Source organism: Carassius gibelio, chromosome A12, assembly GCF_023724105.1.
Source record: "Carassius gibelio isolate Cgi1373 ecotype wild population from Czech Republic chromosome A12, carGib1.2-hapl.c, whole genome shotgun sequence".
NCBI lineage: Eukaryota > Metazoa > Chordata > Actinopteri > Cypriniformes > Cyprinidae > Carassius > Carassius gibelio.
This window is the reverse complement of record NC_068382.1, coordinates 13,744,935-13,761,212: the sequence shown is the minus strand read 5'-3', so window position 1 is coordinate 13,761,212 and position 16,278 is coordinate 13,744,935. Positions and strand designations below refer to the sequence as shown.

General features: G+C 37.4%; 2 protein-coding genes across 4 annotated transcripts; one reads left to right on the top strand and one right to left on the bottom strand.

Moving 5' to 3' along the window:
• Positions 1 to 2,033: 2,033 nt before the first annotated feature.
• On the bottom strand, positions 2,034 to 3,844 carry LOC128025217 (39S ribosomal protein L27, mitochondrial). Its single transcript, XM_052611342.1, has 4 exons — positions 3,710 to 3,844; positions 3,189 to 3,314; positions 3,029 to 3,102; positions 2,034 to 2,408 (listed from the first exon to the last, which is right to left on the bottom strand). Exons 1-4 carry the CDS (start codon positions 3,774 to 3,776, stop codon positions 2,202 to 2,204), a joined length of 474 nt encoding a protein of 157 aa, XP_052467302.1. The 5' UTR covers positions 3,777 to 3,844; the 3' UTR covers positions 2,034 to 2,201.
• eme1 (essential meiotic structure-specific endonuclease 1) lies at positions 3,722 to 12,288 on the top strand. Of its 3 annotated transcripts, none has more exons than XM_052611321.1 (9): positions 3,722 to 3,834; positions 4,427 to 5,145; positions 5,311 to 5,438; positions 6,725 to 6,814; positions 8,363 to 8,487; positions 8,753 to 8,900; positions 9,009 to 9,124; positions 9,224 to 9,413; positions 9,596 to 12,288. In XM_052611321.1, the coding sequence occupies exons 2-9, from the start codon at positions 4,443 to 4,445 to the stop codon at positions 9,770 to 9,772; spliced, it is 1,677 nt and encodes a 558-aa protein (XP_052467281.1). In that variant the 5' UTR covers positions 3,722 to 3,834; positions 4,427 to 4,442; the 3' UTR covers positions 9,773 to 12,288. The 3 variants fall into 3 exon arrangements, with proteins under 3 accessions (XP_052467281.1, XP_052467282.1, XP_052467280.1); XM_052611322.1 differs by having other exon boundaries at positions 3,760 to 3,834; positions 4,434 to 5,145; XM_052611320.1 differs by lacking the exon at positions 3,722 to 3,834 and adding an exon at positions 3,844 to 4,221.
• The last annotated feature ends 3,990 nt before the right edge of the window (positions 12,289 to 16,278 follow it).

Sequence of the window (16,278 nt, the reverse complement as noted above, 5' to 3'; positions counted from 1 at the left end):
CGGTATAATTCTGGCAACCACAGCTGCCGTTTTTTTACCATATATTTTACGGAATATTTTTAACAGTGTATGTCTCTGTATATCTATACTTACCTAAAAAAGTGCTTAAAACAGTATACCCAGTGAAGACTTGAGTGATATTGATTTTTACTCATATTCAAGGCAAAAATGTACATGTATCTTTCTGTTCAGGGAGTCTTTCTTGGTTGTTGTGACTAGTGGGCTCCCGGCTGTGAATAAACTTTTTTCCTGCAAAAGAGCAGCTTGGGGGTTGTGTCTGGTGTATGTTGCGCAGATGATGAATAGAAGTACTAAAGATTATGCGCTCAGAGGATAACAGCAGAGACAGTGATAGTGTTGGATGATTATAGACCCGCTCTCGGGGTAAGGGTCTAATACTCTGAGTTAGTACTGATCCTGTGTTGGACTAGTGTGCACCTGAGAAGAGCAGTGAAAGATGCTAAAGACCTGGTGCTCGTGTGTGGCTTGAGGTAGTGATAGAAGCTTATTGATGGGACACTGTCATGATACTTCAGGAAGGGAAGTATTGGATTGTAGTAAATTGGAACTGTAGTATTGGATTATGTTATTGACAGCTGGAGTTGTGCATGGTAGAGAAGTCATCTTAGTTTTGTATTAAGATGTATTCATATTGAGAATTTCCACAACACTGTTTAGATTCAAGTTAAATGGAACCATGTTTTCTTCCTACAAATTCTGTATTGATGTCATTAGATAAAGATTCAGTGATGTAAACTTTTTATTTGTAAATCAATTTTTTTAATTATTCATTATGTGTGTGTGATTATACTGTTCATACTAAATTTAGCTCTGATATTTGCATTTTGCTTCTCCTGAAATATAGTGTGGCATGCTGTTGTTCAGGGCTGAATAACAATTATCTGCCAGATATATTATTACACTGAGCATTACTCAGAATCTCTAATTACTTTCTAAATCAATTTCCCACCCTTTCTTCATTAGCATTCAATCTCATCACCTATTTATTCTTCAATGTGCATAAAAGAGTTCCCAAACAATGAAGGTTCCTTGAACATTATGTAAATCTGCATCATAAAAAGTTGAAGCTAACTTGAAGCTTATGAAGTGGCACCTGCTTGAGTGGCTGTCCTTGGAAAGTTTCAGCATTCTCCCTATTTAATCCTCTCATACTAAAGGTGAAAGAGTATAGTTATGTGGTGCAACAACTCATTTGGCACTGTTTCTTACCCAGTACTGGTAAAAATCCTTCTTATTTCTCCTTGGCTTTATCCAACCTAAGGATACTCTCAAGCTTCACTTCCCCTAATCCTGCTAATGCACATGAACAACACCCTGAGCCCCAAAGGGAAATGCTATAAAGATAGTCCTTGTCTGTTTTACAGAGAGAGACAGTCTAAATCCTTAAAACGCTAAAGCTGTTCTGAATTTTAGTTAACATGAATTGATGAAATCAATGAAGGAGATTAAAACACCTCAGCAAAAGGACAATGTTTGCAGTGTTTAATGCTCCATGAAAAGTAGATCTTAAAACCTGCAAGCACTTTTAACTTTATATTGATCTGCTGAAAGACTGAGCCATCCTCTGTCTTTAGAATTAACTTGAATGCGAAACATACTTTATTTGAAAAATCTTGTTCTAAATGTGAACAATTAATCATTGCATATATTAATAAGTAAAAATCTTTATTGTCTATATTTTATCAAGCTGTAATAGTTTCCTTACTTTTAAAGTCCTCCCTTCCAACCATCTCCTCCTGTATGTATTTAATGTCCAATTTTCATGATTCAATTTATGGATAAAGTCCTTTACCATGTTTCTCTTTCATTTCTAAATATCTTGCTTCCCATAGAAATGTTAATTATGAAAGTAAAATTTAACACCGTTTCCAGAAGCTTTCCACAAATGCTGATTTTAGAAATCTAAAAAAATTAAAATAATAATAAAAAATATCTACGTTGCATTATAAATTATTTTGTTTTTAATTATGTAGTGTATTTTAATGTACTGAATATAATAAAGTCACACAAGGTTAGGTTAACATGTTTATTAGAATACAACTTGACTGTACAAATAAAAAGAAATTAAATATTTTACTGCTGAATTTTTAGAAACATTTCAAAGGAGACAATCAAAATATCCCAGGGTGGATTACCAGTCCAAAGAATCCAGATTCAGCTGAAGTTGAAGAAAGTCTTTTTCATACCATGTGCACTAGTTTGAATGTATTCTCCTGTTTTGTAGGAATGACATTGATAAAGGTCTTATACAGAACAGCACCCTTGGGAAGTTTTGGGATCACATCCCTGGCTTCGGCACTACGTGGTAGAGGAATGTACACCTCCTTGGTGAATCTGACAATACCATCCTCTAGGGCATAAAGTGTTTTGTTCGTTCCAATACCGACCTGAGAAGACAGACAATGGAAGATTGATTTCCAGTGAGTTGAATGTTATCCATTTACATTTTTAAATAATTGTAATGTTATATGAAGAGATTGAGAACAATGCATTATCATTTAAAATTAATGAAAATAATTTCCATGTTACATTCAAAAGTGTTACACTGATAAATATAATTTGTAATGAACAATACACACACACAGACACACACAGACACACACACACACACACACATATATATATATATATTTTTTTTTTTTTTATTAGAAAAATGCAAAAGTTTTATTAGAATATTAAGAAAATATTAAGAAAAAAGTGTGTGTGTGTGTATACCGACTTATATTACAAACTGTGCTTTGTTCTGTCATTGTATGCTTGTGAAATCAGATCCGACTACATATTTATTTCATTTCAGCAAACATTTAAAAAGGGAAACAATTTTGGATCAAAGTAATTGATAAATAAAAATTTGATACTGTACAAAAATATCTAAGCATGTGATATCAAAGCATTTTAGTGAGCAGAAATTGTAATTAATAAATGGTATACAATAATAACATAAAACACATGATAACTTGCCCCAGCCAGGCACAGCTATAGCTATATTTGATTCCAAACATCTTACATGAGCTCCAGGCTGCCAGCGCATAAGACCCTTGCGTTGTGTTGCAAGGATGTTGCCTGCATGTACAAAGTTCCCTTAAAAGTAGGAAAGACAACGTAAATTAATCAAGGACTAGCCACAGTTACAGAATTTTTTCTCATATGAGATCAAGTCAAAGTACCATCTTGTTTTTTATAACCATATCTACGGCCAGCACTCTTCCCTCCTAGGTTTTTGCTGCTTCCTCCTGATTTCTTTGAAGCAAATCTCGTCAGTACAACTGTGGGTGTTTGACTGAACAGAATACCTGCAAAAGACCAGAGGAACACAGAAATCATTGCCTGCCTGCCTGCAACATAGTAGTGTTAGATGATGTTGAAGCTTTCCTTCACGTCATAGTTTGATATAATTGTTTGCTGGACACTAAATTAACATGATCCTTAACGACCTGCATTAACATTTACAATATGTAAGCCAAAGCAGCTCATCACAGTTTAAATACTGTTGATACTGCTGTCAACATCGAACACATGCTCACTGTGCTGTCAGGGAATGGTGGCTTAACACGCTAGTACCGACTAACAGTCATTACAAAACACTGAAAGGTCTCAATTGAATAATATCAGCAGCTATTATTCATACCTTACTTGCACTGTACATTATTACAATCCGAAAAAGTCATAAAACGGTCATTTTACTTACAGGTTCTGGATTGCAGGATCAAGGACGCGAGCGCCGCCATTTTGAATGACGTGGGTGTGACGCACATCGCGTGCGCGGAACTCCTGTGATTCTTCAGAACCCGCGAACTACAAAATTGAACTGGCGTGAGTATAAAGAAAAATATGTGTTTAATGAATGTTCCATATGTACAGCTACAATAGAAGATTTGAGAGGATGCTGAGTTGCATGAACATTTGCTTCTTGATATTTAATGTGGTCTGCTGTCGTGAGCTGGAAACTTATGCTCGTTTCTGTTTTTCCTTGTGTGTGTGTGTGCAACGTTAAATGTAAACAGTTGTATAATAGAGTCACACGCGACGGTGCTAGTTTTGGTTGTGAATTTGGTTTGGTTCGTTTTCCGAATTCATGTGATTTACATAAGCTGCTTAGCTTTCTACATATCAGATTATATTTTGTTGAAACTTTGAGAATGAAGTATGGTAGTGTTGAAAACGTCAGCTAGAACAATGCCACTACTTGCTAATAAAATAGTAAGTATTGACTTCGACTTGAAAGAACCAGTAATATATAATATGACTTCTTAAATAAAAACGTGTTGCTAAAAATAAAATGGATTTTATATATATAACGTTATATAAAAATTTTTCTGGAGGAAATAAATATCACCAGGGCATCAGAAAATCTGTATTGTTGAGCCCTGCATGTTAAATAGTTTTAATCTGAACTTTCCTTCAGACCGCAGATCTTCAGCATGACCTGCATCAGTAGACCTGGATTCCTCCTAAGTGACAGTGACTCCAGTGATTCAGAGCAGCTGCCTGTGTTTGATTTCTCACAGTCAAAATCCAGACAGCCCAACCTGGTGGTTTTAGACAGTTCAGACTCAGAAATGGCTCCTGTTTCTGATCCAGTTTCTTCTCTGGAAGTCCACGCCTCCGCTGGAGCTGCTAGAAGTGACGTGTTGATGGTCAGTAGTGACAGTGAAGAAGAGGAGGCCATGATTCCCTTAGCTGTAAGACTGAAACAGAAACAGCTTGGGCTGGGTACAGCAACTATCAGTGCAGAGGAGACCCGGACTTCTAATGTGGTTTCCAATGGATGCTCACGCCTCTTAGCTGTTCCAGCACATCATATCAACCCTGAGGCCCAGCCGGTTGAACGTAACAAGATCTGTAGCAATATAACAAAGCAGTGCATCTCAAACAACAATGCACCATACCTCACAAAAGAACCTCCACCTGAAGCAGAAAATGGCGCTTACCTGGCCAAACGCAAGAAAACCCCGGCAGAAGTTGAGGCTGCCAGACAGGAAGCCCTGAGGAAAAGAGCAATGCAAAAGCATCAGCAGGAGGAGAAGGAGAGATTGAGGATGGAGAAGAAAGCTCTGGCTGATGCTGTGAAGATCCTAAGGCCAGAGGAGTGCATCAAACACATGGTAGTGACGGTCGATCCAGGTAGGTGGCAGTGTGTGCCTTCAGTGCTCATCATTGCTGTCACAGTTGCTTTCTGTGCTCTGTGTGCTTTGATACTTTTCCCGAGTTGTTAAAAAGCATTGGCATGCGGTATTAAGCTGCATTTGCTGAATGGATTAGTATTGATTAGCTGCCTCTCCCCCATAGGCCTACTGCAGCTGGAAGGTGGCGGCGCTCTCCTGACTTCTCTGCATGCTATGGGCTGCAGTTGTGCCATAGAGAAGCAGTCTCTTCCTCGTAGTGTCACCTGGGCCAGACGCTCACCTTGCCCTCAGGCATGACAGCACTCTACACATACAAATGCACCAAAAGAAACATGTTAGCCATATTACTGGTCATTTGCTTTGAGATGTAGATGGTAAATAAATAAATAATTAATTAAATAAATTACTTATTTTCATGTTAAGGCTGACATTAAACTTGAAATTGTGTGTGATATATGAATATATGAATGAAATATTCTAAAATAAATATTGTTATTGTAAATAATAAAACACTATTAACTAATATGGGTCAATAAATGCTTTTTAATTTAGGTATCACAACATAATATAGTGTACAGTACGAAAAAAAAAAGTGAAAGTGATGTGACTTACAGCCAAGTATACTGACCCATACTTGAAATTTGCATTTAAATATCTGCATATCTGCTTTTAACCCATCCAAAGTGCACACACACAGCAGTGTGCACACACCTGGAGCAGTGGACAGCCATTTATGCTGCGACGTCCGAGGAGCAGTTGGTAGTTCAATGCCTTGCTCAAGGGCACCTCAGATGTGGTATTGAAGGTGGAGAGAGTGCTGTACATTCACTCCCTCACTTACAATTTCTGCCGGCCCGAGACTCGGACTCGCAACCTTTGGTTTACAACTCTGAATCTCTAACCCATTAGTCTACAACTTCATTCTATTCATTATAGGATTTTCTAAAGATTACATTTAACAGTGCTATTATTAATGTTTTAGAGTGAGGTTACATGATGGCAAAGGTAACCTACCAGTAAATGTAACAATAGTGCCAATGAGGATGAACAATGTAGTATGTTAATTTTCGTTTGGATGATGTAATTGCTAGAATAATATTGTCGTTCGGCAATATGTCACCTAAGCAGTTCCTGTTGACTGTCACGAATGTAGATGCTGAATATATATATTTATATATACGGCATATATACTTAGGTCTGTAGATAAAGTAGACCCTTAAATATATGTGTGATGTCTAATATCTGGGTAGATGTAAAAAAAAACATCTAAACCAGTGGTTCTCAACCAGAAGGCCGGGACCCAATAGGGTCTTAAAATTTAAATGTAGTTTTAGTAACACACTATAATCTTAATTAATATGATAAAAAAAAAAAAAAAAATGTACCGCAATCGGGACATATTTTTGTGTTCATCTTTTTTATTTCAAGAGACGTGACAGAGGTTTTTTATTAGCTTAGAAGATATTTAGAATATTGTCTTGGACAAAGTGGGGTCTTGTAGTCAAAAAGTTTGAGAACCTCTAATCTTAATCTTTTTGCATATATTTTTATAGTTCTTTTAAATGTTTTATTTGCAGACTGGTGAGATGATGTCCATTCCAGACTCAAATACTGTAATCCAAGTTCCTGTGGATGACTTTGTAACCATGATTAATAACTACTGCAAGGTAGGCACATTGCTCCTTATTTATCAATCTAATGTAGAAACGAGTGCAGATCCGTGCGCACAAATCAACTTAAGACAGAGTTCACTTGTGATTTATGAAGCATTTGTATGGTGCCAATTTGATCGAATGAATGACCGCTCGTTGATAAATATGGCGGCTGAAAACAATTGTCATTTGAATATAATGCCCCTAAAAACACCCCGGTTTAGAAGCCTCACCCCTAGAGTTTATTACATGGATAAACGAAATCCAGCCAAAAAGAGGAAGTAATTTCAAATAAATAGTAAAATAATAATAATAAAAATATATATATATATATATATATATATATATATAGAGAGAGAGAGAGAGAGAGAGAGAGAGAGAGAGAGAGAAAATACTATATAACATAAGAACATATTTTCCTGTCTAAGAGCTGTCTGAATCACTGCGTCAATAACAAAAAAATTTTTTCTTAAATTTGGTGTTTTTCACAATATTGGGAAGAGAATGAAAGGGGTTATCATTAGGCTAATACCTGTAAACAGAGGTTATACTGTCATCAGAAATGTTTGTTTGGGCGCTGCACACTGATTTTACAGCAGACCTTTTAAAATAAACAGTGTAACTTTTGTTTGGTTGACTGCATTTTAGTTTGCTGATGAATGGCTGAGAACTAATTTAGTTTGTCTGTGCGTGAGGCACCTTTGCGATCAGATGGATTTAATCAAATAAATATATAAAAAAGAAATAGAATGCACAAAAAAAAAAAAAAAATAGCGTAATCTTGTTGCACAGTTGTTGTTTTTTTCCTTTTGTTAATCAATTAATTATATTATAGTCTATTATATATGTTGTTGTGATCCTATTTACTTTCATAGAAGTGTTTCAGGTGATGCAACGATTGAATCCTCATGGTCTGCTATTCGAAAAAAAAAAAAAAAACATTCAAATTCTAATCTTACTGGTTAACGATCGGCTAATGAGCTTCGTTTGACGGTCACGAAAATAAAAATGCTGTCATTCTACAATTCTCCTCCATATTTACTATGCTGCACTAAAATTCAGGTAACTCGAAAACTTTCATACATGAGCTGAGATCAGACGTGAGTTTGATCATAACCACCGCTCATGTCCATATTGAAAGAAATACCAAGTTTTGCATTGGAATGACTGTACACCGACGTCGTATGTTCGTTTCATAAATGAAGCCCATTATGTTCTGGTATGGTATCATTTCCGATTGGACCATTATAATTACCTAATTGACCCATAATCAGACAATTGTTTGATGTGCCCTTTTTGCATGATGTGGCAACTAAAAATTTAATTGAAAAAGGCAACAGAAAAGCTAGCAGTTATGACCTTTCCAAGAAGAGTCAGAGCAATTAAGAGTAATGAATATAATTACAGGATTTCCTCTCAATTATGTAAAAAATAATAATCTGTAAGCGCCTTAAAATATGTTGTTGCTTGATCTTTGAAAAACACCTGTCTTCAGAATTTTGACAGCTTTGGGATTTCTATCCTGATTAGGCTCTGTGTGGGTTTTTTTTGTTTCTAATATAGCGGCAATGCAACGGTGTGTTGATGGAAAGCGGCATATCTCTGACCACTTGGATCCAAGGACTTATGAGCAGGAACCCAGGCAGAACCCTCAGTCTGGTTGTGATTGACATAGACAAGTACTTCAGGTGACTGACCGTCAGACATAGTTTTATTTAATGAAGATTTCATCTAAATGCTTTGACATAAAATACAAGCGTTACACTTCTATAATAAATAGTTAATGCTGAATTTTTTTCAGTTTTTATACCGAATGATTTATCAGCATGAATATTATTTTTTGAACAGTAATCATAAAACAAATATTTGCATTAGCACATGTATGTTATGATATATTTTGAATGACAATTGAGTTTAAAATTGCTTAATTTTGCATCTAATGTTCTTATGCAGATCCCAGAATTCAAAATGTCAGAAGAAATACCGTGATGCGGTGCTTGGTGAGGAAAAGAATGTAGGACTTCAGGGAGCGCAGAAAAAGAGAAGAAAGAAAGATGATATCAATCAGCTTCCTGAGGTCTCGCGAGTGCAGGTGGAGGAGGTAAGCTGAACCACCTCACTGGCACTGCAGTCCATATAGAAATTCATGGCCATATTTGAGGTCCTCTGCTTCAACTCAGTTTTTTTCTCCCACTCACCTGTCCATCAGGCTTTGGTAGACCTGCAACTGCAAACTGGGGTGCAGGTTCGCTTCCTCTCTACCTGGAAAGACTTCACTGATTATATAACCATGTCAACCAAAGCAGTAGCCGAGGCACCGTTCAAGTGAGTGGGAAGCCAGTTTCCTTATTTATCACCCTCCACCCAGCTGCATCTTTAGCTACAGTGGATTATTTTTTACTTGTGTATGTTTACTTTTCCCAGACGGGAGCGAGAGAAGACGGGTTTCACATTTTGTTTGGAGAGTGAGTGGGCAGGGGGTCAGAAGGTGGACCGCACAGGGAACGGCCTTCTGCAAGTTTGGAAGAGGCAAATACAGCAGTTGAACCGCGTCAGCCCTGATATGGCCAGTGCCATACTCAGTGCCTACCCTTCTCCTCGGCTTCTTACTCAGGTTTAATCTGTTTTCAATTACCGAAGTGTGTAACAGCTAATACAAATTTAATTTGCCGACACATTATCGGCAGACAAATGAACTAATGGCATATACTGATCTTTTGTAAATCATTTTATGTATGACATTTAATGTTTTCTGGTGCGAGATCTTATGTTTGAATGTATCTCTGTTACTTGTAGGCATATGCACGGTGCAAATCGGAACATGAAAAAGTTGGTCTGCTGGCAGACATTCTCATTCGTCGTGGAGAGGGCGTGACATCTACAACCCGCAGAGTTGGTCCAGAGCTTTCCAAACGGCTGTTTCTTTTGATGATGTCATGTGATGCTCATCAGCCCCTTGATTCTGCTGTATAGGTTCTTTTGTATCCTTGTACACATGAGGAAAAATGTCAAAAGCTATCGATATTTATCACAGTTCAGATATTTGATAAACTTCAAGCCTGAATTTGCCAGATTTTCAAAAAAGTTATATTTCTCAGTTTTTACTATAAATTGTTGCTATTAAATGATTCTCAAAGTACCTAAAAAACATTTTACTTTACCTCCATCGGAATTAGTTTTTCTCAAATTACCCCATTGCAAACCTTTATGTACCTCTTTATACTAAAGGGGGAACCTTGAAAGTTTCTTCGAGCTTTTTGTTCTCTTCTTCCCAGTGGCAAATAACCTTGGACGGAAGCCGAAATGCAGTAAATGATCAGAAATGCTACACAAGCACAGTATTTCTTGGACATGTTTAAGACCAATAGGTCATACCCAAGCTGAATCATTTAGAATTCATTCCCTTTATGTTATTTTTACATATATTACCAGCACTAGAGAGGACACTATTAATTACAAAAGCTTTTGGCTTTTTTCCTGTTTAAGGCACTATTGCACTCCTTTCGGTAACCAAAATGGCCCCTTGAGTCACTGTCTAAGGACCATAGAGACTCATGGCTCATTTCCAGCACACCTAGACAATGGCACCTGACCAAGGAGTGTGGTGTTGCCGGAAACGAGCGGTGGGGTAACGAGCCGTTAAATGTGCTTAAGAGATGAGCTGCATGCTTCATCCCTGTCCCTGAAGGCAGTATTTCCTCTACAGTTTAAGGGATGGCATAACAAACTATGGCTAGTAGGTGTGTTCTTGTGCCGAAGGGAATTATATGAGCAGAAGTACTGCAGCTTGAAAAGGGATCACCTTGGAGTGATTGTTTAGCTGAATAGTATGAAATCCAATTTCCGTGTACTCTGAATGCAGACTATAATAGCTTTTATGACCTAGAGTCTGCAGTGCTACTGCTAACGTCTTCAGTGGCTTGTGAATGGTTGAATGAGACTTTAATTTCCAAAAAGCTGTTGTAGAATATCATGACTTGCAAAGTACAATGTAACTCATCTAACCTAAATGTTTAGGAGGAGGAATTGTTTCTCTCTAATAGTGTTTCATTTGCATCATAATACAAATATCTGTGAAAGTGCGAAGGGTCTGTTTATGTGTCTGCAATGTGCATATATGAGTCATGACTACTCCAAATGATAGATTGCACCTTGGAAAGAATTTCTGTTCAGCAGAGGAGCAATTTCTCATTTCTGGTGCACGCAGGATTTTTCCTGCTTCTTGTTGGAGATTAATAAGGATTGGGAGTGGCGGTAGGTCAACGTCGGCCACCTTCACTCACAGTCAATAGAGTGGGAAGCAAAGCAGGGCTGTTAGTCACTGTCCTTCTCTAGATATTCTCAACTCAGCTCATCTCTTGGAAAAATGCGCCGCCTTATCGGCCGCCACACAAGATGGAGTGCTACAGGCTGCGCTGCTTATGGTTCTGTGAGTATGTTTTGTTCCAGTTCCAGTTTGGTATTCTTGGCAGAGTGGGTGCACTTCCAATATCTTGGGTTGTGCCACAGTAATGCCACCTGTAGTGTGTTGTCAGTGGCATAATAATCATACATTTCCTCAGGCAAGTGAAATGGCAACAAGACAAAAGTCTCTGATATTATCCTTCAATTGCATTCTCTTTTGTTTTGCCTTGGCGCTCGGTGAATCACGATCCACTCTGAGCCACTTGTTAAAATGACAAGAGAGAATGTCAAAGACTACAACAATCTATTTCAGAGCATGAGTAGGCCGGTCACTGTGGTATTGGTTTCTTTGCCACCAGCGTTCAATCAATGTTTGCTGCTTCTCTTTAAAAGTTAATTATATGGCTCTCTTTCTGCCTTTCTGTTCATTTGCAAATCAGACTCAAGCGATTCAAATGTTCAGATCCTGCTCGTCTGGAACAAGAGATGCAAAACCCTTAAGAAAACTTTGGCTGCCAGAGCTAGAGGATTTTCAACTACAGAGGGAAAGCATTGCTGATTTTGTTTTCTACCTTGCCCTCTCCTACTACCCTTTTTTTAGACTGCACAGATGTACAGAATTTTCCTCTCTTATAGTGGATTTTTAGTGTTTTTTTGTTCCAGTTGGTTAGGTGAATTTTTGATTTCCACATGAGGGCAGAATTGTTTCACACTGACTGTACACTGACTAGACCAATGTGTCCACACTGGTGTTGCTGTTCTCAGCTTGATTTTGTACTGAACACCACATTGTGATCCAACACAGTAGCAAGATTCTTAAAATTGAACAAAAGCATTAATGTTACCATGAACTGCATAGATCGAACAATATACGAAATTGTTATTGTGACAGGCTTGTCTATATGGTTTGAGTGTCTGATGTCTCTTGAATTTTAATGGCATCTTTCTCTTGGCAGCCAGTAATGCACTGCACAAGTTTATGTTCCCTGGCTGCAAGTGGTATTTAGTCTGGATTGTTTGATTGATCTGATTTTTTAGTTGTCACATGAAGGTAAACAAATAAAATACTTCAGTCTTTTAAAAAATGTGTGGTGTATTACCAATTAGTTTCTAGGTGCAAAAGGGAAATAACATTTTAATGTGAAGGTTAGCAGAGGAACACACACACAAAAAAAGGTTTGAACCATTATCAGTCCCAGCACTCAGTACACAATAAGATAAAACTGTATTTATAATAAAAAAAGACAACATACACATTGCCAAAGGAACCCCAAACAAACAATTAAAACATAAAAACTAGCATTACTTCAGGAGCAGGTAAAGCCAAAATAACAAACAAAAGGGCACTACCTGCCAGAAGGAAATAGTTAACCTGTAAAGAAAATAAAGTAAACACAACTCTTACCTTACTTCCTAACTAGAAAAAAAAAAAATAGGAGAAAATGATAACAAAAGAAAATGGCACCCATCTCCCTACTGCTCCAATGCTAAAAAGAAGATGACTCAAAGCACTACATCAAACACACATTTAAGTTTTTTATTTATTTAAAGTTAAACCTTTACACATAAGGCTCCACACTAGTGATGTTACAAATGACACTGATCTTCAAAGCGCGTATCGAGTAAGCATTGCAATTCCTGATAAAGCTCTAGACCATATCGCATATTGTTTTCAGAGAATCACGTGATCAACAAAAAACGAAGCCTGCATCCGAATACTTACAGGTGCATCTCAATAAATTTTAATGTTGTGGAAAAGTTCCTTTATTTCTGTAATTCAACTCGAAATGTCCAACTCGTGTATTAAATAAATTCAATGCACACAGACTGAAGTAGTTTAAGTCTTTGTGTCTTTTAATTGTGATGATTTTGGCTCACATTTAACACAAACCCACCAATTCACAATCTCCATAACTTAGAATACTTCATAAGTCCAATAAAAATAAAAAATAAAAGATTTGAGAACTATTAGCCTTCTTGAAAGTATGTTCATATACTGTACATGTTCTCATTATATGGTAGGGGCTTTATTGCTTTAAATACTTCCTCAATTCAGTGTGGCATGGATTATATAGACTCTCTGTGGGGTTCAGGTCTGCTGAGTTTGCTGCTCAGTCAAGCACACCAGCATCATGGTCATTTAACCAACTCTTGGGGATTTTGTCAGTGTGGGCAGGTGCCAAATCCTGCTGGAAAATGAAACATATATGAGATATATATATATAGTAAGAAATATATATATATATATATATATATATATATATATATATATATATACAGACCAAAAGTTTGGACACACCTTCTCATTCAAAGAGTTTTCTTTATTTTCATGACTATGAAAATTGTAGATTCGCACCTGAACAATGCCAATGCCAACTTTACACTATGATGTTGTAACATTCTTTCTCTGGTCTTTCTTTACCTAAGGATAGTTAGGTTCTTCAGATTCAGTTTTTTACACTAAGGCTATGTTTGCACTAGTGCATTTTAGTTTTGAAACGCTTAGCTTTTGCTACGATTACTCCGGTTGTTTACACTACTCCAAGGTTTTTGACCCTCAAAAACGGAGACTCTCGAAAATGGTGCAGAACCCGTTTTTGTTTGAAAAACTCTGGGGATGTGTTTCAGTGTAAACCGACCAAAACTTGAGTCTTTTGAACATTCAGTATCCTCAAAGAATGTCCACACTCCAAAAGGCCATCAGAAAGCAGATATAGAGAATCTCATTGATGGTCCTTATAAAATCAGATCATAATTTGTTTTCCGCTTACTTGCTCCTTACAATCTAATTTTCGCTGTGGGTGGCTTTGTTCTCTGAAGGGTGCTTGAGAGTTTGAGGCTGCTGCGTGGAATCAGGCCAGGGCTCTATTTACTTCAGATCCCAGGCCTCATCCCTGCAGGGACCCCTAATCAATGCCCGCCTCTTGCCCTCTTCATGATCCCTCTCTTGTAGCGACCTGATGTGATCGCTAATTGGGCTATTTGTGTGGAGCTGAGCAAGCCTGACATTATTTCTGCTTGTCAGAGTGTGTGTTTTATGATGTTTCTGGGCCGTTTACTTATTTATTCGAAGCTCGCACCTTCTGGAGTCTGTGAGGTAGTTTGATGGACTGTGTCCCGAAGAAGTCTCCTGAGGCCATCCGTGTGTCTACGAGCATGTGTCAATGTGCGCGAGACGTCACAGCGGTGTCCTGACCACTGCCGCTCAGCATTCATTACACACCGTCACCCTCTTGGGCGTTTTTATTAACAATCCAATCAGCGCCGTGCCAGATTGCTGGATCTGCAGAAACAAATTGGGAATAGTCTTTGATATAAGGTTGAAAACACTCTGACAGGAGGCACAGAAATATGAATTCATGTGCATTCCGCATATTGAGATTTGGTCAATGAGCCAAGCCAGGGCCATTACTCCTCTGTTTGTTATTTAAATGGATTTTTCACAACACCGGCACCTGGAGTATCGCTTTCATAAGCTAGGAGATCTTCTTCCTCAAAAACAGCCAGTGGGAAGCTGCCAGTTCTTCCGTAAAGTGATAGGCACTTTTCCGGTTTTCTCTAGTCTTTGTTTCTTTTTTTCCCTGCAGTTGACTGATTCACAGAATGGAGGTGCTTGACAGTCACCGTCATCTGCAAAAGACATCCTTTATTCTCAGAGGAAGGTAGTGCTGAGATGGAAAGATGAAGTTAAGACAGAGGGTGTCATTCATTCAGGTCTGTCACTCTCCCATCTCTTTGTGTTTGAGATTCTTTGGTCAATAGCTGTTCTTGACCTTTTACACCCAAAAAGGTTTGTACATGTTGGTGCGGTTTCCCTCAGCATGGGTCATGTATGAGTATCGCTTCTGCCCTACAAGTCTCGGGATCAATCCGAATTCATGTCAGTAATATCTTCTCCCAGCTTCTGTCCTTAACCTGGTGCTCAGTTCCTGTCTGAATGACGTTAGTGGTGTCTGAGCTCCACAGGAGATGACCTAGAATGATGGTGATGAAGCAACTTTGGCAATGAAAAGGTATGCCAAGAAGTGATTCTGGTGAGTTTACACCGTTTGTCATTTTGGTGTGCTTTTAAAGATTAACTTCAGGTAAATATTATTTATCTATTCCATGTATTTTACTTCTCTTAAATCTGTGCATTCCACAAAACGTATTCTATCACAAAATCAGTTTTAGTATTTTCAAATACGCCTGAAGGTCAATAGTATCTTAAGCTTTAGCATGTCTTAAAGTTCACAGAACAAAATCAAAGCCTCTTTTTCTGCGTGTGTATATTAAATTCATTATTTCACTAAGGTCAGGAAATATGCTCATTGGCTTATTACAATTGGGTCCTTCCGATTTCATGTATTTCTTCTTTTTAAATGTCTGACTATTTAAAGTTATTAACCTTGGGGTAAATGCTAGAACAGAAAATATGAGGACAAGTCTGTATACTCCATTCCCATTAAAACCACAAAAACAAAAAGGCACCAATTTAGTAAAGAGACCAGTTATTACATATTAATATTTTTCATATTTGCTCTTTATTAGCATTTACAATGTACATATTCTGCATGATCATATTCTATATCTGTAATCCTAACTATTACCCAAACTTAAAAACTACCTTACAAACTATCAATAACCAGCAAATTAGGAGTTTATTGAGGCAAGTCAACAATAATGGTTTAATTGATTAATGGACAATTGGATCATAAAACAAAATTTGACCAAAAAAATAAATAAGCTCTCCAAGATTTTTAAGTCTTTTTTAATTTTCTCATTCAGTGTGAAGATGAGGAAGGTAATTGCAAATGCATACATAAATAAATGAAAACAAATGGATCCTTTTTTATATATATATAAAAAAGCCTCATACAGGGCATCTCTTTCTTCAGAGAAGTTCTTAGCTGTAGAAACCATAAACATGATGAAGTGAGGCTGGCTTTTTCGTCATGCATCAATCTTCTGTGTTATTCAAATGCTCAAGCTGGTAAATAATTCAGGGGAGGGGATGTACGTCATATTTCCTCAGCTTTGGGATTTATGTAATTTTCCCAACACCAAATCGTGATTGATAGACAGATAATGATGTA